Source organism: Candoia aspera, chromosome 8 (assembly GCF_035149785.1).
Source record: "Candoia aspera isolate rCanAsp1 chromosome 8, rCanAsp1.hap2, whole genome shotgun sequence".
Taxonomy (NCBI): domain Eukaryota; kingdom Metazoa; phylum Chordata; class Lepidosauria; order Squamata; family Boidae; genus Candoia; species Candoia aspera.
The window spans coordinates 38,968,887-38,990,129 of record NC_086160.1 but is presented as its reverse complement, the minus strand read 5'-3'; the positions used below and the strand labels follow the sequence as shown (position 1 = coordinate 38,990,129).

The window sequence follows — 21,243 nt, the reverse complement described above, 5'->3', positions numbered from 1 at the left end:
ATTCACTCAGATGTACAGTATGTTAGTCTTTTCTTGCTGCAGAAATTTAGTTGGTTTCTATATTATTTAAATTCGGAATTTAGTTTTATAGTTAAAATAATAACTATTTGACATTACTCAATTTGGAAAACCTACTTATATACTTTCTATGGGCTTCTGGTCCCATACTACATCTAGCGTTATGTCTTATTTATTCTTTACGCTAGAGGTGGGCAAACTACTTTTACTCTCTCTCTCATTTGTAGTTAGGGTGTCATGCATTACATTATTTTAATTTCGAAACTGCCAGTCATACTGTTGTTTTTTCAAGCATGATGTGAGGTTTCTTTTTCTGTCTTTTTCAGTAAAGTGGTCTTGATGCATGTTCTCAGTTGTCCATCGAGCTTCTCATATTTTCCTATCTTATGGCTCCAATTTCAGTACTTCAGCATAAATTATTTTTGCTAAAATTAGTGTGCTTAAAGGTGTGTACCAACATACAGGCCTGCTGTCTGAAAAGGCAATATTCAATAACATGATTATGAGGAATGCAACTGATTCTTTAATAAAACACGTTAAGCATTAACATTTTAAAGAATAAAGAAATGCATGAAATGTATAAGAAATAAATTTGAAAAGTTACTATATTTATCTGACAATTATGATGTTTTAAAATTAAAAAGTCAATATACTAAAAAATGAATTTTAGGAAAAGTGATAATTGAATGATAACTAGCATGAATACTTTGAAAGCTTCCTAATAACTTCATTATAGAAATTCATTTTGTCAGCTGAATGTTTCATTCCAGCATTGGGATTCATCATTCAGAATTCCCCATCATTTCCTCCAAAATTACAGTTTAGCTGACTAAAGCTAAAAAATGCTAACTTGTAGAAGTATCTCAAATTCACACATGAAAAAATTGAAATCTTCCCTGAGGCACACATTGCTGGTCCATTACCCAGAATTCCCCTATTTACCTGATCGCTGGGCTGCCTCAGCATTGGTCAGGAAATAGTGAAGCTGATCCAGCTTATCAGGCTGCTCCTCCAGGGACTTTTCCTGCCATATGGCTGACCCAGGCCCTGAAGCCTCCCTCAAGGCATTCCACTTCTCTATCAGAGTAAAGAGCTCAGCAAAAGACTTGTGATAACCCTGCCGCAGCATGTCTATGCAGATGTTCTTCTTGTATGAATTCTGGTAACTGGGAATTTGAAAAGGCCAGTTTTAATTTTTTCATTGTTGATTATCATCTCTTCCTGAAAAACTCATACAACATACACATATGGTTAAAAGGTAACACAGTGGTTTGTTACATCAGCTTTACTTATTAAAAATGCCAGCACATTTATCAAGCACACTTTGTCTCAAGAGAGACAAAAAGAAAGCTATAGTAGTTCTAGTTCTATTGAAACTATATTATAAATATAAGGCTTCTGCAATTGAAATCAGATAGGAATGTCAACTGAATTAATTTATGAAAAAAGCAACACCTAAACTTGCTGACATTTATTTGCTAGGATACAAGCCTATATTTTGCTTAAAGTCGTGAGCAGAGGGAAAACTAAGCATATACCGCATGTCAAAACAACATATATGTTAAACAATTTTGCTGGAGGTTATGGTGGTTTAGTTAAAATGTCTAACACAAATTGTTGAAACTAGACTTCTTACATGTTATTTGCCTCTGTTCAATAACTGTCATCAGTGAGGATTAATTAACATCAAAGTTTCATATTTTTTTATTACTTTCTAAACCATATCCACAAAGATACAATGAAAATATATCTCAAAATTAATATACGTATCAGATATACATATTAGATATTTGTATAAATAGATCTTTAATAGCAGGCTTCTCACCCCTGATGCCATCCAGATGTTTTAAATTCCCATAATGCCCACCCAAAATTGTGCCATGCCAATTTAGGGTGACAGGGGCTATAGTCCAAGATATATGCAAGATATTATATTGATGAGGCACTGCAAGGCATAATTCACAGAAATAATCTAGAAGTTATTTCAGATCTGACTTCAGTCTAGATCTCCATGAAGTCGATTACTTAGCCTGCCTGCCTGCCTGCCTCTCTCTCCCTCCCTCTCCCTCCCTCTCCCTCCCTCCACCTATCTCAGTTCACTTCAGCTGTTGCAATCTTGCATGTGTCCTCCCACCCACACTTTTTTTGTATCTAGAACCCACCACCACAAAGTGTAGTAGCATAATATCTTAGATATTTTCAATAAGAAATTAAATATGTATATTAAGCCACAAAAATATGAAATATGCTGAAAAACAAAGAAGGGAGACAACAAACTAAAAATTTTGCCATTGCCTATCTAACATTGTCTGATTTCTATGACCTTTGGTAGCTAAACAAATACTTTCATACACTACCTCAGCCCTGCACTGAACAGAATTTTTTTTTCTTTAATGTACAATCAATGACATTTTCAACCTTGATCTGCAACTGATATCATCAGACTGTTATTATAAACAACTTTATAAAGAAATTATATAATCTAATTTATACTGTTTAAAGCCAAAAGCTGAAACAGTAACATCAGCCTGGGTAAGAAAGGGCTTGGACATTTTTTAGCACATTTAACTACAAAGATTAACTTTCTGCTGTTTCTCCCATCCATTTTTGTTGCACCATGACATCTGATACTTTCACAAATCAAGTTGCTGGCCACAAACGTACTAGACCATCTCTTTTCTGTGGTGTCCATTAAACTTTCAGTCAGATCCTCAGCTTTATTCATAATTGTATTTGTACTTTTTGTATTTTCTTCTGCTCTGATCCTTCATTCCAAGATTGGGTGCCTGCTCCATCTTCTCAATATTTGAGTCATGTGCCATATATGAGAGTTTAAGTGATGGTGCTATTCCATGTTTTATATTTACTGTTATAACACTTTATTTTTCTTAACTGATGCAATTTATCTTTTAATTTTTTATTCCAAGACTATCACAGATCTAGAGTACTTAGCAATATGTACCTCTTCACCTCTAACAACAGACTTGGGGTCCATCTTATCGCCAAAGAGATCAAGCCACATGGTTTTTCAACTCTTAGTAGCACACAACTCTTCAATTCTAAAAATATACTTGGAGGCATATTAACTCCAATAAGATCAGACTGTGTGATTATCCAACTCTTGTGAGAAGAACAATCCCAACACTATGTGACTGCAGATATTCACATCTGTGAGTTTACTCAAGGCAAACTGAGGCACAAAACATTTCATTCATTTTTCATTTCTTTTATTCAATTTACAACCATAAACCAAATTTCAGAAAGAAACACAAAAGGAAAAAGAGAAAACATTTTTTTTTGTTATTGTTTAAAAGGTACCTAAAAAAAAGTAAAAGACAGGAAGCAATTAGGATTTTTTAAAACAAATCTGGGGCATAATATTTCTCTTGCTGAATCAAAATTTGGCTTCTGATTTTAAAGACAGCAAAGCAAAATCCGGCCACTACAAGGAGTAGGATTGTACTGACAGCCAGCGGTAGTTGAATATAAAAAAGGTCTGTAAGTCCTGGGATGTCCATTAGAAGAGATGCAATCTCTGTAGAAGAAGCAGTATAATAAAGTATAGCTTAGGGATTCCACTGCGTTCAATCCACAAGGACATAATGAATTTTTCTTCCAAGACAGTAGTAGGCAGAGCATCACAGCAGGTCAGGCTGAAGAACCTTCTAAATTTAGGTATTGTTACGGAATATAGTTCAGGTAGCTTGCTGGTTTCCACATAGGAGCACAGAACATTTTATATATGCGGGAATTATTCTAATGTGCACTAAATATAAATTAACAGAAAAAACCTGCCTATAAACAATATACTCTTTGAAAAAGAATTGATAGAGATACTTAATTATCATGAAGTAGGGCACTCTAAGTAAAATCAAAGAAATCAGTATTGTAAGAGGAAATAAATATAAATCTATGTAATTTTATTTTTTTTCTTTAGCATATTTGTTGTATTTTGCTTTTATGATTAGCCATGAACCACAAATAAATATATATATATATATATATATATATATATATATATATATATATATATGAATTTTTACTTTGGTAAGTAAATAAGTGGATCACAAGGAACCAACCCAGAGCAAAACACCAGAGTTTCTATATTCTGACCTCATTCATCTTGCATATCTTTCAGTGTACTGCCTCTGATCTTGATATATTAAACTTATGAAATCATAACCTTGGCTTGCGTACAATGTTTGCTTTACAACTTATCATGGCTGGAAAATGTAGGAACTTCATAGGGAGACCGAAGCTCCTCTGCTACAGGACAGCTTTCCCCACTCAACAATAACTCTTCCATAGGGTTCAGTCACAAACGGAGAACGCTCACTCCAACTTTTTTTGTTTTTCTTGTTTATTTTTTGAATCTTTCTCTTTTATTTTGACTTCCACTTTAATTTCAGGATTTAATATAACTTCTTGTATTAACTTCAAAAAATTATAATGGGTTGGTTACTAAGGCCTGAAATAACTGCAAGGTGATCCAGTGCTCTCTGAAAAGGATCATAGTACATTTTTTAGATTCCAAAGATAGAACCTCCAAAGCTGAGAATCTCACAATTTTAGGGGCTTTCTCCTATGCTTCTGGCTTCAAAACTGAAGTATCTAGGTGAGTAGAGAGTAGAAAAGGTTTAAAAAGGCATTCTCAACACAAAGAACAAGGAACTATGGAGATAAATGTTATCCATAGATAAGGTAGATAGTGTTCCAGTGCAGCTTCTTTTAATGTGGCCTTTTTCTATATGATCTGGATTTTTTTAAAAAAATACACCAGTCTTCTAATTGATCAACTGATAACCAATTTATCATGGTTTGGTTGTTTGATTTTGATTTAGGATGATCTTTGAACTCAGCCATGCTTGGTTGTAGATCACAGTTTACATGGTTCACATGAGTGAACCTAGTTTATTAGCATGTAACTCTCAAATTAGCTCACACTGTCTCATTTGATTTGAGACTATCACTGGTTCGGGTAACACATCACATTGTCAGGATCTGCTTAACTAAGGCTTCTTAAATAATTGACTGGGTTCATACTTATTCTATATTACATAATGCACTTACTGTGATGTATGGGTCAGACTATGACATGGTTCACATATATTACTAAACCGCAAATATGATTTGTTTGGTCTTTGCTTAATGTAATATGATCTTAGCTATTGTTTGTAATCAAACAGTATTTGAGAAGTATTAAGTTGTCATAAGAAATGCATTGTCATAATATGGTTTTTGGATTCTAATTTATGCTTGAATATTCAGAATTTACATTTGCATGTAATCATTTTATAAATTAATTAGTTCATATTAACTGAAGATGAAAAATAAGATAAAGCTTATAGAGCTTTAAAAAATTGTCACCAAATGTAAAGAAATATATCACAAGGTACATGCAAGAGATTTTTGACTATTAAATTCTTATAACATATTATAAGGTCAAAACTTATAATGGTCAAGTTTTGGTCAAAACTCATTTCCAAATTGCAAGAATATCCTGTTAGTTATATTATGTAGCTCAACTTGAAAATTCATATTAAAATGATATTCTATAAATCAACAACATTTAATGAAAATATTTACAAAAATTGTCCCCCAAAACAGTTTTTCAATAATTAGAATGGCCTCTGGGGGCCTCTACTGGAAACATAGCAATATTGCAGTTAAATATTACAATTTAAGCAACACCCAGAGTAACAATGAACAAAAGCAAATACATAATGTTTCCATATACTGGGCCTGATACTCAAGTATAATTTCCATGTGGATTTTCCTACTGATTTCAAAATGATTGCATCCATTATAAACTTGTAAGATAAATGAGTGGCATAGCAATTTCAAAATTATAATTGCTCTCAAAATAATATACCTGTTAAAAGCATTTAAGTTAGGAGATTTTGGTGTTTTGAGGCAAAACTAGTAATGCAAACGTATAGGCAGACCGCTCTAATTTAAGGTACAAATCTTGGTGTGCCTGCCAGAATGGAGAGGATGGCAAACATGTAAAAAAAAGCCACTTAGCTGACAATGTAGTCCTTCCTGTACAGGTCTTACTGAATTTGCTGTACTGCCCAAGAAGATGACTTTCTTCTTAGTACTGGTAATACTGCATTTAAAAGATTGGTCTGAAGCAAATAATTATACCTTTTCTCTCATATTTAGCTGTTTATTAAGGAAAAAGACAGATTTTGAAGTAAATAGGCAAAGAAAAGAAATTTCTTGGCCTTCAAGGATTTTGTTTTAATTTGGGTTTATTTATTTATTTATTTCCCAGAACAAGAGCAAGGAGTTTTACACAATTATCTGAGGGTGGTCTTCTAAACTACCTAACTCAAAGACAGGAGAATGAAGATTAAAAAACAGGGCCCTCCTATATTTTTAACCATGACCCTCTGACTCCCATGCAGTTCTTAACCTCGACCTCAATTTTTGTTTTCTGCTGATTGAATTAGGCAGGTATTCTAGGTTCACAAAACCTAGTAGCTTTAAATAGGCATGAATTAGGGAACAGGAAAAGATGGCCAACCTCAGATTTATTACCCAAGGAGAATAGGTTTATATGCTGTCCAAACTTAGTGTATTGAAGCTGGTCTTACAGCTGTGAAAACCAAAATTCCACAGTATATTGATATGTGTCAGCCCTTGGCTTATATCAATCTCCTCAGAGTTCATTATTGAAAAAATGGGTTGAGCATCACCAAAACAGAATCACTGCTATTTACCCTCTCTGTATAACTGCAGTTTGTATGTTGTTCTTTTTCCCTGCTTCAGCTGTGGGCATAATTTCATTATTTATACTTGCCAATATGTGTAGGCCCTTTAAATTATAAGACAATACTTCTAATTTTAAAAAGTTGAACAAGGTCATAAGATATAAAGCCTGAGGCTTCTATATCCATGTAACTGCAGAAAAGTACTAGATAAAACTATTGTAAAAACGTATTATTTCTTTAGGTACTTAAATGGTCAACATTTCAGGAACTACAAATTTTGCAGGTAACAATTAAATATTCTTTAGTTGGAAAAAAAATTCTTAGTTTGCACTGAGAATTTCTTAGCTTAATAAGTGCTGTATTTGTAAATTGATCTTAAGGCTACAGAATATGTAGGGCTGTGGTTTCTAAAAAATTACATTAGAATGCATTATTCAAATTTTATTTGAAGTCTAGTGTCAGGTGTATTACTTAAAGCATTTTAAAAAATAAATACTTATTAATGTAATAAGCTGCTTGATCAGGTAAATATTTTAATATGTAACATACACTGGATATTTTCTTAATTGGGTAATCATTGTGATTGTGAACAACCAGTTTCACATTCCAAATCTCGTATTTTTTACTTTTACCCAGTATAAAATCAAAAAAGCAAAACATTTAGCAATAATGTTGAAGTGTCACTATGCTTTAAGACATATAGTAAAAAGTTAAGGAATTCTGCATAGCATAACTCCAGTTATTTTTATTTTAGTTCTAAATATTATATAATAAAAACTTGATTTCTGAACATATTTTGTTCACTTGGATGGTTATTTAGCCTAATCTCTTTTCAAGAAGAAAGATAATGATGCTTGAATTAAATACAAAATGTATAAATATGGATATTAGTAATACATCTTATATCCTATTTTGGTTTTTGTAATAATGTGAATGCAGAATACTACTGATACTAAGTGCCATCTTTACATCCTTCATAAGCATATTCTTAACAATTTACTGTTTGCAATGCAAGGAAAATATATAGTGTTATCATACCATGATGTTTTAGAATATTCTAATACTAAGTATAAGTGAAATGTGATGGCTATCTAATGAACACTGATCTTTTAAGTGTGAAACCTTATTTACTACTGCCCCTACCCTAAGTGGCTATTTACAATTTTATTTACAGGATACAGAAGAAAACAAATCTCAGTTTTGACCAAAACTTAAGTTTTAGTCTATATTATTTTATACAATATATTTAATAAGTAAACTTATTACTGTATATAGTAATAAATGTTACAATACAACCCCCCACCCCAATTTCCCCTATAATAGGAAAAAGTATATTAACTGAGATGAAAAATACTCAATTAGAACATAATATCTTAAGCCCATTTAAAATATACAGTGATCTGAGGTAGTGAGAAAGAGCTGTATTATTTTTTGGTTATACTTCAGGAAATGTTCCCCCAGATCAGCTTCTTCCATTCCTAATGTGACACATGTTTTTATACTTTTAAATGTATTCACTTAAAAGAAGCCTAACATACTGTATTTTGATAATCAGTAACTCTGTAAAATTGAAAATAATTATTAAAGTTTGATTATGACATTAGCTTTTGTGTACTAAATCTCATTTCACATGTTATTTACCAGATGGCTGGTAGACACACACACATACAGAAAAGCATTTTGAGGAAAAGAAAATCCTCAAAATATTGAAGACAAAAAATTGTGAAATGTATGGTGTAATATTCACAGTGCAATCCTATGTCTACAAAGTAATAAATCCCACTGAATTCAATGCATTTTACTTTCCTATAATTGTATATATAATATTACAGCCTTCTTCCTATGCAAAGCCTAAGTATACATGAGCAATTCATTCAGGCTAAGGTTGGTATCTTTTCACCTGCTATTTAATCATGCTTCAAAAAAGAAGTCCACTGTTTTAATTAAGCCTGAAAAGATTAGAATGTGAATGGGATTTGTTGATCAATTCTAAGTAATTTCACATTGGAACCTCCCTTTGAACAAATTATCCACACACATAGCAGTTTATGGCTGAATTTTGAAAACTCAGAAACTATAGTTTTGGGAAGAATACCTTAAATTTCATTGGCCTGGTTGAGATGCAGAAAGAAACTACTTTTGTCACTGAGGAAAAACATGGATCAGTTTCGGTCTTGTACACTGGTTATCTAAAATATTAACTATTTAACTGATTATAGTTTCCTATAATGTCTGAATTGAGAAAAGAGTGTTCAGATTCTCTTATGCAGGCAAAATGGATAAAGGTCTATAAGCTGAATTCAGTGTTAGGAGAACAGAAATCTGCATCTGCAACAGATTCACTCCTCCACCCCTTCTTCTATGCATCCTGAAAACACTTTCATTGAATTTCAGCATTATATACAAAATGGACTATTGTCTTTTAAAAAAGGAACCTTCTAGTCTACTCTATTATGTAAGGGGAACATCAGAAAAAAAGATACTACATATGCAGTGCACCAATATGACAGTTCCTCTTAGATTTTCATATTGTATTCTTTTTTTAAAGTATAAGGGGGCAAAAAATCAGCCCAAAGGAATTCAGAGTAAGATTAAAAAGCTTTCTGTGTAGTCCAGAAGACTTACTCTATACATTCTAGCGTGCGCAAATTCCCAGTTGCATTTTGTATCACTTACATACTGAACATTTCCATAGCACTCTATGCACACTTCAAATAAGGCACAGCTATTTACTTGTGTCTTACGTTCCCTGCCAAGTGTTGGTGAACTATTGAGAAATGAAAGGTTTAGAAAACTATGGACCTAAACTTAGCAAAACAAGGTATGTAAATAAGTAAAAAATTCAGTACATTTCTTTATTAAAGTATGTCTTTTATTTTATCTTTCCTAGAATCTGATGAGTTTTTGCAAGTAAAATTCTGTTTCCTCTACACTTGCTAATAGTCATGAGAATCTGTAGTTTGCACCTTCCCATTAAAAATGTATTGCATTTTTTGAAATTATTCACCCCGCCTTTTATCCAGATCATGTCTTTGAAAGGAAGAAATAGATAATAAATGGAATTATTCATGATTTCCCATTAAATATGAAACTTTCTTTTGCAGAGTTTAGAAAATGGAACTTCTACATAATGTACTGAAGTTGATTAGAACTTTTTAATCTTTCAAGGAAAATATTCCTTATTACACAAATGCATAGAATAGTTTTTTAACAGAAAGTAAACTCTTTATCTCCCCCACTATCCTATTCTTTTATCATTCTCTAATTATACTGATAAGTACATTACATCATTCCAAAGTGTAGAGAGTCCATATTTTTGAACAGCACTGTATTTCCTTTCTCTGTTTCGAAGGAGATATTAACCCAGAAAGAATGCTGGTTAGTGAAAACATAGAATCTTAGTCACAACAAGCAAGATTGCGAAAAATTATTCAAATAGAATAATAATATACACACATACATTATTAACATTGGAAGGCATTAGAAAAAATCATAATATATGTTTTACAGTAATGTCTATAAAGATGTATATATTCTTTCCTGGGCAGCATTACCTCAGCAGTGAGTTTAGTGGGATGTAATGTCTCATTAAAATATCTTATATATTAAAAGTAAACTAACTCCCTTTGTGTAGATTTTTCTGTAGCCAAAATTGTACCAGGTATGCACAAGAGAGATTATGATTGGGGGAATCCTCAAGTTTAGAGAAGTTCAAAAAACTATAGAGGGGGAGAATATCCCAATGAAGACAGAGTATGTTCAATGACCACAAGACACTAATTATGGGGCCAGGAAGACACAGTTAAAAGGCTGAATGGCTTATTCCTGAATAGTATACAGCTAGCTAGTTTGCTAGTGTTCTGAAGAACAGCACTTTTCTTTGCAATAACTTTATTATAGATTCCAATTAATTTTATGGCTCCAATTATTTTATGGAAATAATTTTATTTCCACCTTTTTTGTAGAAGACGGGCATATATATCCTTTGAATAGAAAGTCTGATAGTTGTACTTCAAATGTAGCTGGGGCCAGGACAGCAAATAAAGAAGAATTTATTTAATTAGGATTGAATGAAACTAAGAATAGTTAATATAGTTACTCCACATATATTTCATGTTCTTCACTTTCTGTCACATCAGGTATTTTAAGTCAATAGCAATTTTGAATGGGCTTTCAGAACATCCAAGGTTTGGCGGGGACATATGCAGCCACGGGTATTAGATTATATATCTCTAATGTACAGGAATAAGATATAACTGATAATTCATTGGGAATAGGGGAAATTAAGATAGCAGTGAACAGAAAGAGCTCTGAACGACTGTAGGAGAAGATTGTAATTTTGGTAAAGTAAGACTGCAATCTTAGACTTGCATTACTGTGACAATAAGACTTGCTTCTGAATAAAGACATGCAATATAATCATGGAGCAGGTCATACCTGAGTAGTCATCAAAGGTTTAATCCACATTAATAGACTAATTCCATGAAGGCATCCTGAGAAAGAAATTCTACTGAGTTCAGTGTCAATTAATTTTAACTAAGGGAATGCAGGTTTGCAGCTAAAAATTCAACACAAAGAAACAGAGGATCATTCAGTCTTACATTTGATCTCTTCTTTTTATAGAATTTACAGTTTCACATCCAGGCCATAACAAATTGGATCTTAAGTTTTGCACATCTGCTGTATAATCTGTTCTTGGTGAAGACATTTTTTAAAAAGAAGTGTCTAGCAAGTTTTTAAAAAATGGAAGTAAATTGAGGTCCCAAGTACAATATATGTTGACCAAGATATATCGAAGAATAATTAGACCTACTATTCCATTGCATCGAAATATGGGAAGACAACTGTACAATTCTTATTTGTATAATTTACTTGCAAAAAGAAAAAAGTTGATTTTGAACATTTCAGTGTAATACCAGGGTGTACTTTAAATCTGTGATCCTATAATCATTTACTTAGGAATAAGTCCCATTAAATTCAATGCTTATAAGCAGAAATGTATGAACCAACTATAGTATTTCTATCACACAAATCTTTTCAACGAAGGCTGACATAATCTTTCAGCCAATATACTGAATTGCAGTCATCTATTATTCCTCTCGTAAGAAAGATCTAGACTCTAAAACAAAACAACTTCAGTAAATATTTCAGCAATGCACCATTATTGCATTACATGCAATTATTTTATAGCCACAGTATGGATAATTTTGTATAGTGGTAAATTCATCTCATTTTTAAAGCATTCTTTCAAACCCAGTTTTAATTTACCTAATATTTAATCATGTATTTCTGTAAATTTTGACATATTTGCAGAACTGGGAGTCAGTAAAGATGACATATGCAATCTCACCTAACTATCTCTTCTATCAACATTATTGTATTCAGAATTATGACAGAATGCTCTGGCTTATTTTTTTTTAAATAAACAACTTTTAAAATATATTACTTCATAAGAGTGTTAAAGTATCCTAAGCACTATAGCTACATTCAGGCAATCAAAGCTATTCTTGAGAAGTTCTCTCCTAACCAATTTTTTAATGTTCATAACAAGGGATGTACCGATCCTCTGAAAGGTATGTTTTACAATCAACATGAGCATATAAAACATTAAAATAGCCTCACCCTTTTCCAGGCTTGTGCAACTGATTTGTAACCTGCTCCCAGCTGGCCCTGCTTGTGTGTGCATGCACATACATTTGGCTTCTTTAATTTTTTCCCAATGAAGCTAAGAGGCTGCCCATGCACACATATGTGGAGACAGAGCTTACGAAGCATCTCTTTGCCTGGCCCTATTCATAATGTGCATACATATGAATCATTTTATTTTATTTGTTCTATTTTTTTTTATCCAGTTTATACAGCCACTCATCTTACTTGCATGACTCAGGGCAACTCACAGAAGCAGATTTCCAAGCAATAAAAACTGATCAAATCTTTATACATCAAAGTAGCATTACTCCCCTTGAAAACTGAAAGAAGAATTAAAGTCTGGCAAAGCTTAATGTCTGACAGAAATTGAATAAATTCCTTCCAGAATATAAATACTATCAGAAATGTGAACTACTTATGTGTGAGAGTATCTATGTGTCATGTAAAAGTGAGATGGGTAGCTATATAAATCAAGAAAATAATAAATAAATAAATAAATACATTCCAACAATTGTTTGAAACAGGGGAATTGATGATATGATATAATGGGAGACATTTAGGCGCCACAGATGCGCTATTTTCAGGACAGACGTAAGACAGGGATCAACATTTTTTAATTTGCAGTAATAGAAATAGTTTATTTTGAACAGTTTGTAAGTTCACCACAGGGACTTTTTCAATCAGTAATACTCAGTGCTGTATTTCAATATTTTTGCAACTTCCTTTTTGTAAAATAGTTCTTAGACTTTGTAGAATCAGGTCCATGTTGATTAATTTGTTAGACTCTTATAATATAAGGGGCAGAAGAAATACTGTGTTTCAGGATCTGCTCCTGTGTTTAGTATAGTTTTATTTGTTGTTTGTGTATGTATGCCTACTTAGAAAAAAGCTCTGTGGAATTCACTTAATGTCGTATCAGTTGATATACAACCTTAGCCTGAAGTTACTTTCAGATCACCAGCATTTCTATCCTAAGAAGCAGCTTAAAATCAACTCAACATTTTTATTTCTGCCAACCTCAAAATGCAGATTTGTGCAAAGAACATCATGAACATATTAACTGATGAACAGAAGATTGAAAGAGCATCATTCAGAAAATGTTCTACCTCTCCTTTGCTCCCAACACTCCCCCCCGCCGAGTCTTGGAATAACAAAAACCCTCTCACCTCCATTCTGTATGAGAAGACAATTAAAGAAATCACTTATTCAAGTAATCCTTCTATCTATGTTTCTTAATATATCTATTTGTGTTTATTTGTCTCCATTAGTTTTGGGGGGGCAGGGGGACCAAATAACAAAAGTAGTGTCACATTGATGTAATGTAAGCTCTGTCCTTTTGTAACATGTATTGTGATGTCACATGCCTGTATGAAGAGGGTGGAGCTTGCATCATGACAACACAATGCTGCTTTTGTCATTTTGATGACAGTGGATGTGTCCTGTGGATGCCTCTGCAAAAAAACCTGAAGGTTCTTTGATGGGAAGGCTGCAAAAGGTGTCCCAGCCACCTTGCTGCCATTCCTCTGTAGCAGGAGAAGCCGCTATGAATTATGAAGGTAAAATGAAGGCATGTTGGCAACTTTGCAATTGTGTTCTTTTCTCAGTTTTGTAATCATGGTTGCATGTTGCTACAGTGGTTGGATTGGGGAAATGGGAGAGACAAGTTCTAAATAGTATATACAAAAAAAGAACAGGACACTGAATCTCTGTGGTGTGGGAATAGAGAGAGAGAAGAAGTAAAGGCTAGGAGATAGGATGAGGGACAAATTTACCGAGTGGGAAAAATACCACCACTAAAGATTACAAAGCTACAGTAAGGCAAAGAAAATACCACTTTTGTTCAATTTCCAGTAAACTATAACAGAGTCAGAAATAAATCGGCTCAGCTCACAAAACCAAAAAATCTAAAGAGATAATCAAGTCTACAGTTGATCCCAATGTGGTGCAAGTATGGGCACAGAGGTACCCTTATCAATCTCTCATCAAATGCTTTGAAGATTTTTTTTCCAAATAAGAGAACATTTTTGCCCTATGTCCTCCATAATATGCAACCTGAAGCATGATCAAAGGGAATCATCTGGGACTCCATCAAAGATTTTCTTATCAAAAAAAGCAAGAGGAGAAAGGCAGAGGGCCAGAGTTGTATAGTTTATTGATGGGCCCATGGAAGTTGTTTTTCCAGGAACCAAAGACATTCAAGCTTTGGCAGTGGACTTCATAGAAATCATAAAAAACTTACAAGCCCCAAATAACTCTTGAAAGGAATGGCTTTTCAGGATGGTATTATATGACTGATTATGTCAAACCGAAGCTTTTTGAAAGTTCTTTAGGGTTCAAGAGTAACCTTTAAAAATCCAGTTTGCTTTAAATACAAGACAAGGAATATTATTTTTAATGACAGTGTACATAATAAAGAAGATCACCATGAAAAGACAATTCAGGAGACTATCAAAGAATAACTGCTCTAGGTTTGCATGCTCGAAAAAAGAATCACATTTAATATGCAGTAATATTTTCTTTTGCATGTAATTAAGGGATCAATGGCTAAAGTAGCAAATCCTGAACAAAAACTGAATTATTACAATAATTTCAATAGCACAAACTAACAAGCAACGCTTTTGAAAATGACTAACACTAAAGTGTTATAGTACACACAGTGACTTAAAATGTTACACAAAACATCTATTTTGCTCTTTTACTTGCATGAAACGGTACTTCTCTTAGCAGTTTTTAGATGCTAGCTTTCAAAGCACTAGTGAATTTTAAAGAGTCAACTTTGCAAACGCAATTGTATTTTGGAAAGTAAAAGTTCATCCTTGAGAGGCTTTCAATCACCCATGGAAGAAAAATATATGTTTTTAATTGCTAATAGATAATCAGATGCTATAAAAACACTAACAGTTAAGTAAATCATTTACCAAACACAGGCATTGATCTAACGTCTTTAATATATGCAAGATAAGTAGCAGTGAAACATAATTATTTAATATCAATTTTAATTTTTAAATGCCATGTTCTTCTGAAAATTGCCTGAGGAACTTCAGATATCAATGAATAATACTAGAAACAAAGAAAATAATGAAGTTGCAGTATTAAATTCTCAGAAAGAGCTTACTTACGCAGCAGCCTCTTCTTTTGACAATCCTTTGATATGCATGGCCAAATAACGATCTATGGCATCTTTTCCTTTGATCAAATGCATCCTAAATTTAAGCAAAAAAAAATAAAGAACACTGAAAGATGACTTAATAACACAATACGCTCCATATATTAGGAACTAACCCTTGCCCAGGCAAAGGCAGGTATGTATTAAGTATTTTTCAAACATACTATAAAAATGTACAAATATAATTTTAATTTTTTGATCTGAACCTATTTCAAATCTTTGTTTTTTATAGAATAATAAATGTAGCTTTAGAAGAAGATTTCTTTTATTCACTGCTTTCATGTTCACTGTCCACATAGCAAAGTTATGCTTGTCCAGGGCATGAAGAATGAATTTGCCTTCTTAAGTGAAATAATAACAACTGCCAAAGTATTGATATTACCTTACACAAATTACAAAGTAGAATAGTTGTGTAGCTGTTAAATCTTAATAGAAGATTCTCTGGATGGGTGATTCTCAAGTCCAGGAAACAGGTATCAGATAATGTACTACCCTGGATGGAATTGCATTTTCCTTGGAGAAACAGGTATATAGCTTTAAAACCATTACCTTAATTAAAGACCATAATGGGTGCTGTGAAATCAAGGGCCTGTACTAACTACAACCTTTCCTGGACAGAGACAGCTTAACCTACACATTGCTAAGAACTGGGGAGATGCAGGTGTAATTCCACCCTCAGTTGTGGAACCTCAGTTGGTGATGTAGCAAATTAACCATTTTATTGCTCAACCTACTTCAGAGTGATATGAGGAGGTCCTCAGAGTGGCCATATTAAGCCTTTGAGAGGACATAGCACCTCAAGTAGCAGATTCAAAGGTAAACAGCAAATATAAAAATGTTTTTATAGATGTAACTAAAAATAACATGAAATTCATAGGTTTATACAAATGTTATTTAAATGTATTACTGTAAATTTCTGAATAAGAGACGAAAAATGTGTATCTATGAATACAAGCATCTCACCCATAAATCATTAACAGACCACAGTTCTCTGCCAAGTGTACTTAAAACAATAAAGTCACATTGCTGCTGCATCTTGTATGAAAATGACCTAATTTTAAGCAACATTTCTCCAGCTTACACCTCTGCACTTATACTCTATGACTTTTTCCATTTCCATTTTATTTTTAATTTTCTGGAGACACTCTTTCTGTACTATAATGCAAACCTAAGTTTGTAAATTGGGGAAGACAGAATTGATCTGCCATCAAATCTGTTTGGCTAGGTTATTATAGCACTGTACATAGATCTATGCTTACAGATACTGTATATACCAAACTAATAAGATATAATCAGGATATACATGGTCTGATAATTCAGAAAGGATCCAAATGTAGCTTCCTTGAGGTGAAAAATGATAATAAATTGGTAAGGAACTTCAGGCTTATATACTTATATCTATTTAGAAGTAAGTTTCATTGAATTAATTTATTCTATAAGATAACATCTCTCTCTCTCTCTTCTTTCTTTCTTTCTCTACTTTAAGCTCTTTTATTCTGACAAAATACAACACAAATGAGCCATATTATATATCTGCTTTCTTACTGATTATGCACAACTATGCTAAGAAAAAATATTCTTTCTATAAATATTCACTACCTTAAGTAATCTTATAAAATGAAACATACAACACAGCATTTAAAAAAAATGCCAACTTGGTATATGTCAGCCGTTTCCTATAATTTCCAAAAAAAGGTAGGAAGGCCTGCATAATCTCTATGCTGAAAAATGTGAATTATTTTATATTTATAGCTAGATACAACCTGGTATTTGATATTCTATAGGTTTGGTATTACTACAGTGGAAAAATTAATACAATAGTACAAAACATAAAACTTAACTAACTTTAATGCTTATATAAATAAATGTGCAAAGTTTCAAAATGCTATACCAAACCTCACAATAATGGGCTTTACAGAATTCCTCACAAAAGCACAATTAACAATCATTTGCAACTGAGAGGTTAAAAAAAAAGTGAGGGAATAAGAATTTATCCCCAGTAACAGCTGCCCTAGGAAATAGGAAACGTAAATTAAACCCCTAGAGCATAATATACTGCACTATTTATAATTACCAGCTATTTACAAGTGTTGTCATTTTGAATTTTAAAAATAATGAAAATCTTTCCTTAATTCTACCTTCCTAGAATAGTCTTTACATATATCATGATTTTAATCCAAAATACAATTCTGACTCTTAATGTGGCATGGTTACTGTACTGTATTATAATTATTCTGTTACTAGAGTTTTAGTTTCAAAGAATCACAAAAGAAAGCAAATAAAAATAAGAAATATATACCTTGCAAGAGTTGGTGAAGGGCATCTCATCTCTTCCATACTTGGATGTGGTTTTGGACTTTGTATAGGTATTGGAGGAAATATACTCATTTTGAACTGAATAAATATAGAATATTTTTAAATTAGTATCAGATAATTCTCAACTTGCATAGACATTCATTCCAAATATTTGCAGATAAAAATAATTCGAACCTACATCAAGATACCTGCAGTCACTTATGACAAGATCTGACTATAGTATATGGGTATCTAATATTAACATCAATTTGGCATAAACCATATTAGCCTCAAATTTCCGCAATGATTTATGTCATTTGATAATGATATCATTACACAAATGACACAAATGATACAAACAATATAATCATGCAGATGTAAATTCTCCCTCTGATCTACTCTCTGATCCATCTGACATTCCTAAATAACAGATACCCCTGCCCCCAATTAATCCATTAAAACAAGACTTCACTGTAACTGTAAAACCAAAACATTTTCAGAATACTATCAAGCATGGTGAACTTAGAGGTATAGCTTCTATTACATTAAAACAATTATAGTGAAGAATTAAAGTTATAAAATGTTCTTATAAAATCAATTTTGTCAGTATTTAATTAAGAAGATTTAAATTTGTCAGTACTCAATTAAGATTTAATTAAGAAGATTTAAATGGACTATTGAAGAAAAGAATTGAGCAGGTAAAGAGCTTCAAATACTTGGGGGTAGTGTTCCAGAATACTGGTGCTTGAAAGGCCAATATTGATCATGTTGCTTCACAAGCACAAAGAAGTACAGCAGCCATTATGAAAATCAAAGGATAGGGAATGCAGCAGACAAAGGATAGGGAATGCCTACAAACAGAAATGCTAAGGTGCTACTCCCAAATCACAAGAAAGGTGGTAACATTAAACTGTAAAACAAAAGTTTTGGGAATATTTTTATTATAAACCCCATGGCCCAAATACTTGATGGTGCTCAATTAGGGGCATGTATACATTACAGGCCACTAGAGATCAAACAAAGTAAGTTTTTGTGAACACTATTCCAAGCACCCAGATGTGTAGCCAGTGCAAATCTCAGAGTGGAAGCAGGGCAACCAAAAGTCGAGGTGATGGTATGGCTGTTAATTTTCCCTTATTGGTTCAAATGCCATTATTTCCCATCACAACTGATCCTCTTAGTCCTTGCGGATCATTTTCAGTCTTCTTGGCATCAAGCAGCAGTAGGGAAACACAATCATTACAGGGTGTCATTTGAACAACAACTCCTTTTGGATTATGTCCAAACTAAACCATTAGAGAGAGGGCTCTAGATGCCAAATACCAGAATAAACTCAGACACATTTCAGCGCACATCAAAATTCACACAACTAAAAAAACTTTTAGAAAAGAAATTCTATAACAGACTAGATGGGATTGGGCTGATATTTAACTACCCTAATTTCTCCTGCCCAACAAAGAGTCTTTTTCAGAACTAGGCTTGACATTCTCCCCTCTTCTGTACTTAATGGGAAATTTGCTAAAATCCCATGTGTGAATGAACTTGTCCCTGCTGCACTGGAGCCACTGAAGCTACTGCACACAAGCTACTCCATTGCTCCTATGATCAGGACAGTGACCAAACTCTACCATGCCATATAGGTCAAAATGAAAGCCTACATATGGATTTTCTCTTGACTGACAAGAAACCATTCACTGCATATCATGTAGCCAAATTTTGTACAGAGGCAATCAAAATTTGCAAAGAGGTAGTTGGCTGGGGCATGGGAAAACCCACCAAAAAATCTCCTCTCAAAATTTTATTCAATATCATTATTACTATTATTAGTTTTAGTCCTGAGTTTTAGTTTTAGTCTGCTATTAATTTTCAATAATAATCTGTTTTACCATACTATATTACATTACCTACATCCAAATTTTGTTTAAGAGCTCACAGGGATCCAGTATTCTCAGTTCTTGTTTTGTATGTTTTTTTTTTATTGCTCACCCTACTGCCTTATTGCTTTTGTTTTTGTCTGGGGTGTATGGTTTACACTGGTCATTGACCAAAATAAAGGGATTTGATTTGATTTGTAATACAAAATATCTGTTTCTATATTGTAATGAAAAGGTGCATTTAAATTCTAGCCAATACTAAAAATAACCCAAAGAACAAACAAATTATGGATGAAATTGGCACATATACTGTAAGAGCATTTTAATATGTCAGTGTATATTACTAATGCACTGCAGTGATGATAATGTAATATTATTATTAGCGTTGTAGGAAACTGAATCAGCATTTATTATAAGCAGAATAACAACAACAGTACAGTAAAACAAAGCAGAATTGTCAGTCATTTTGGAATTCATAAATGGTAAAAGGATTTTCTTTATTCTCATATATGCTACTGTGCTCTTTTTCCAACATACTCAGCTTATCCATTAAAGTTGAAGCTGCCAGTTTCTTTTTTTTGTACATTTGCGATCTGACAATCTTAGCAGCAGGAGCAGCCTTACTCTTAAATTTAGTTTAATGTAGGTATTGTAAATCCTGTTGGCAGGCCTCAAGACACAAAAGTTTAATGGAGGCAGAAATGTAGCCCAACAAACCCCGAAAGAAATATTCTCTAATTGTTGGAGCTATTGTAAGGAAAATTATTTCATTTTTAAAATAGAAAAGAATTTATCAGAAGAGAAATATGGTTTCAAATGATGGAAAAATAACAAATATACAGTATATCTCAGTAAAATTGGTAATATAGTCAGTTCAGAATTGGCAAATCTTTCTCCAGTGAAAAAACTCCAGGCCAGTTCCAGGCCAAACACAAACACATCTGAAGTTAGGGAATGCCCACAGTTCCAATCTCTTCCTATAACCACAGCCACTCTCTTCCCTTCTCCTTTATTTTCCACTGTAATTTACACAATTCTTCTTACTCAGTATCCTAATGGACTATGTAGCAGCTGGTCAGCAACATTTCTTGGCTGTTGTCATTTTTAAATTAAAAGACTATTTATTTATTGAATTTATTGAACTGATATCCTGCAGCAATCTCACAACTCCCAATAGTATACCAGGGATGAAAAGAAAAAAAAAATTAAACCATCCACAGTAAGACTAAAAGATAAACAACATAAAGAGAGGAGACAAAGAAGGAAGCATATACTGTATAGCAAACTAGGAAAAATAGGAAGTTAAAATAATTATTTATTTCACAGATCTGCAACCCCCATCACAATCTGGAACACAACAATAAAAGGCAGAAAAGAAAATCAAAATTTTAAAAAATACTATACACAACCAAAATAAACAGGTACAACATATAAGCAACATATAATTAAGGCTGGCAATAATTATATACTCTCTCATCATGGAATGGGCTCATCTATTATGACAATCCAGTGCATGGGAATAAAA

General features: G+C 32.9%; 1 protein-coding gene across 1 annotated transcript in view; it reads right to left on the bottom strand.

The window, feature by feature from the left end:
- TTC29 (tetratricopeptide repeat domain 29) overlaps window positions 1–17,937 on the bottom strand; it is a 114,741-nt gene extending 96,804 nt beyond the window's left edge. Inside the window, exons 1-3 of the mRNA XM_063309900.1 lie at window positions 17,849–17,937; window positions 15,503–15,586; window positions 961–1,184 (exon numbers count right to left, since the gene is read on the bottom strand). Coding sequence (XP_063165970.1) covers window positions 961–1,184; window positions 15,503–15,586; window positions 17,849–17,937 — 397 coding nt within the window. The remainder of the gene's footprint in view (window positions 1–960; window positions 1,185–15,502; window positions 15,587–17,848) is intronic.
- Between the last annotated feature and the right edge of the window lie 3,306 nt (window positions 17,938–21,243).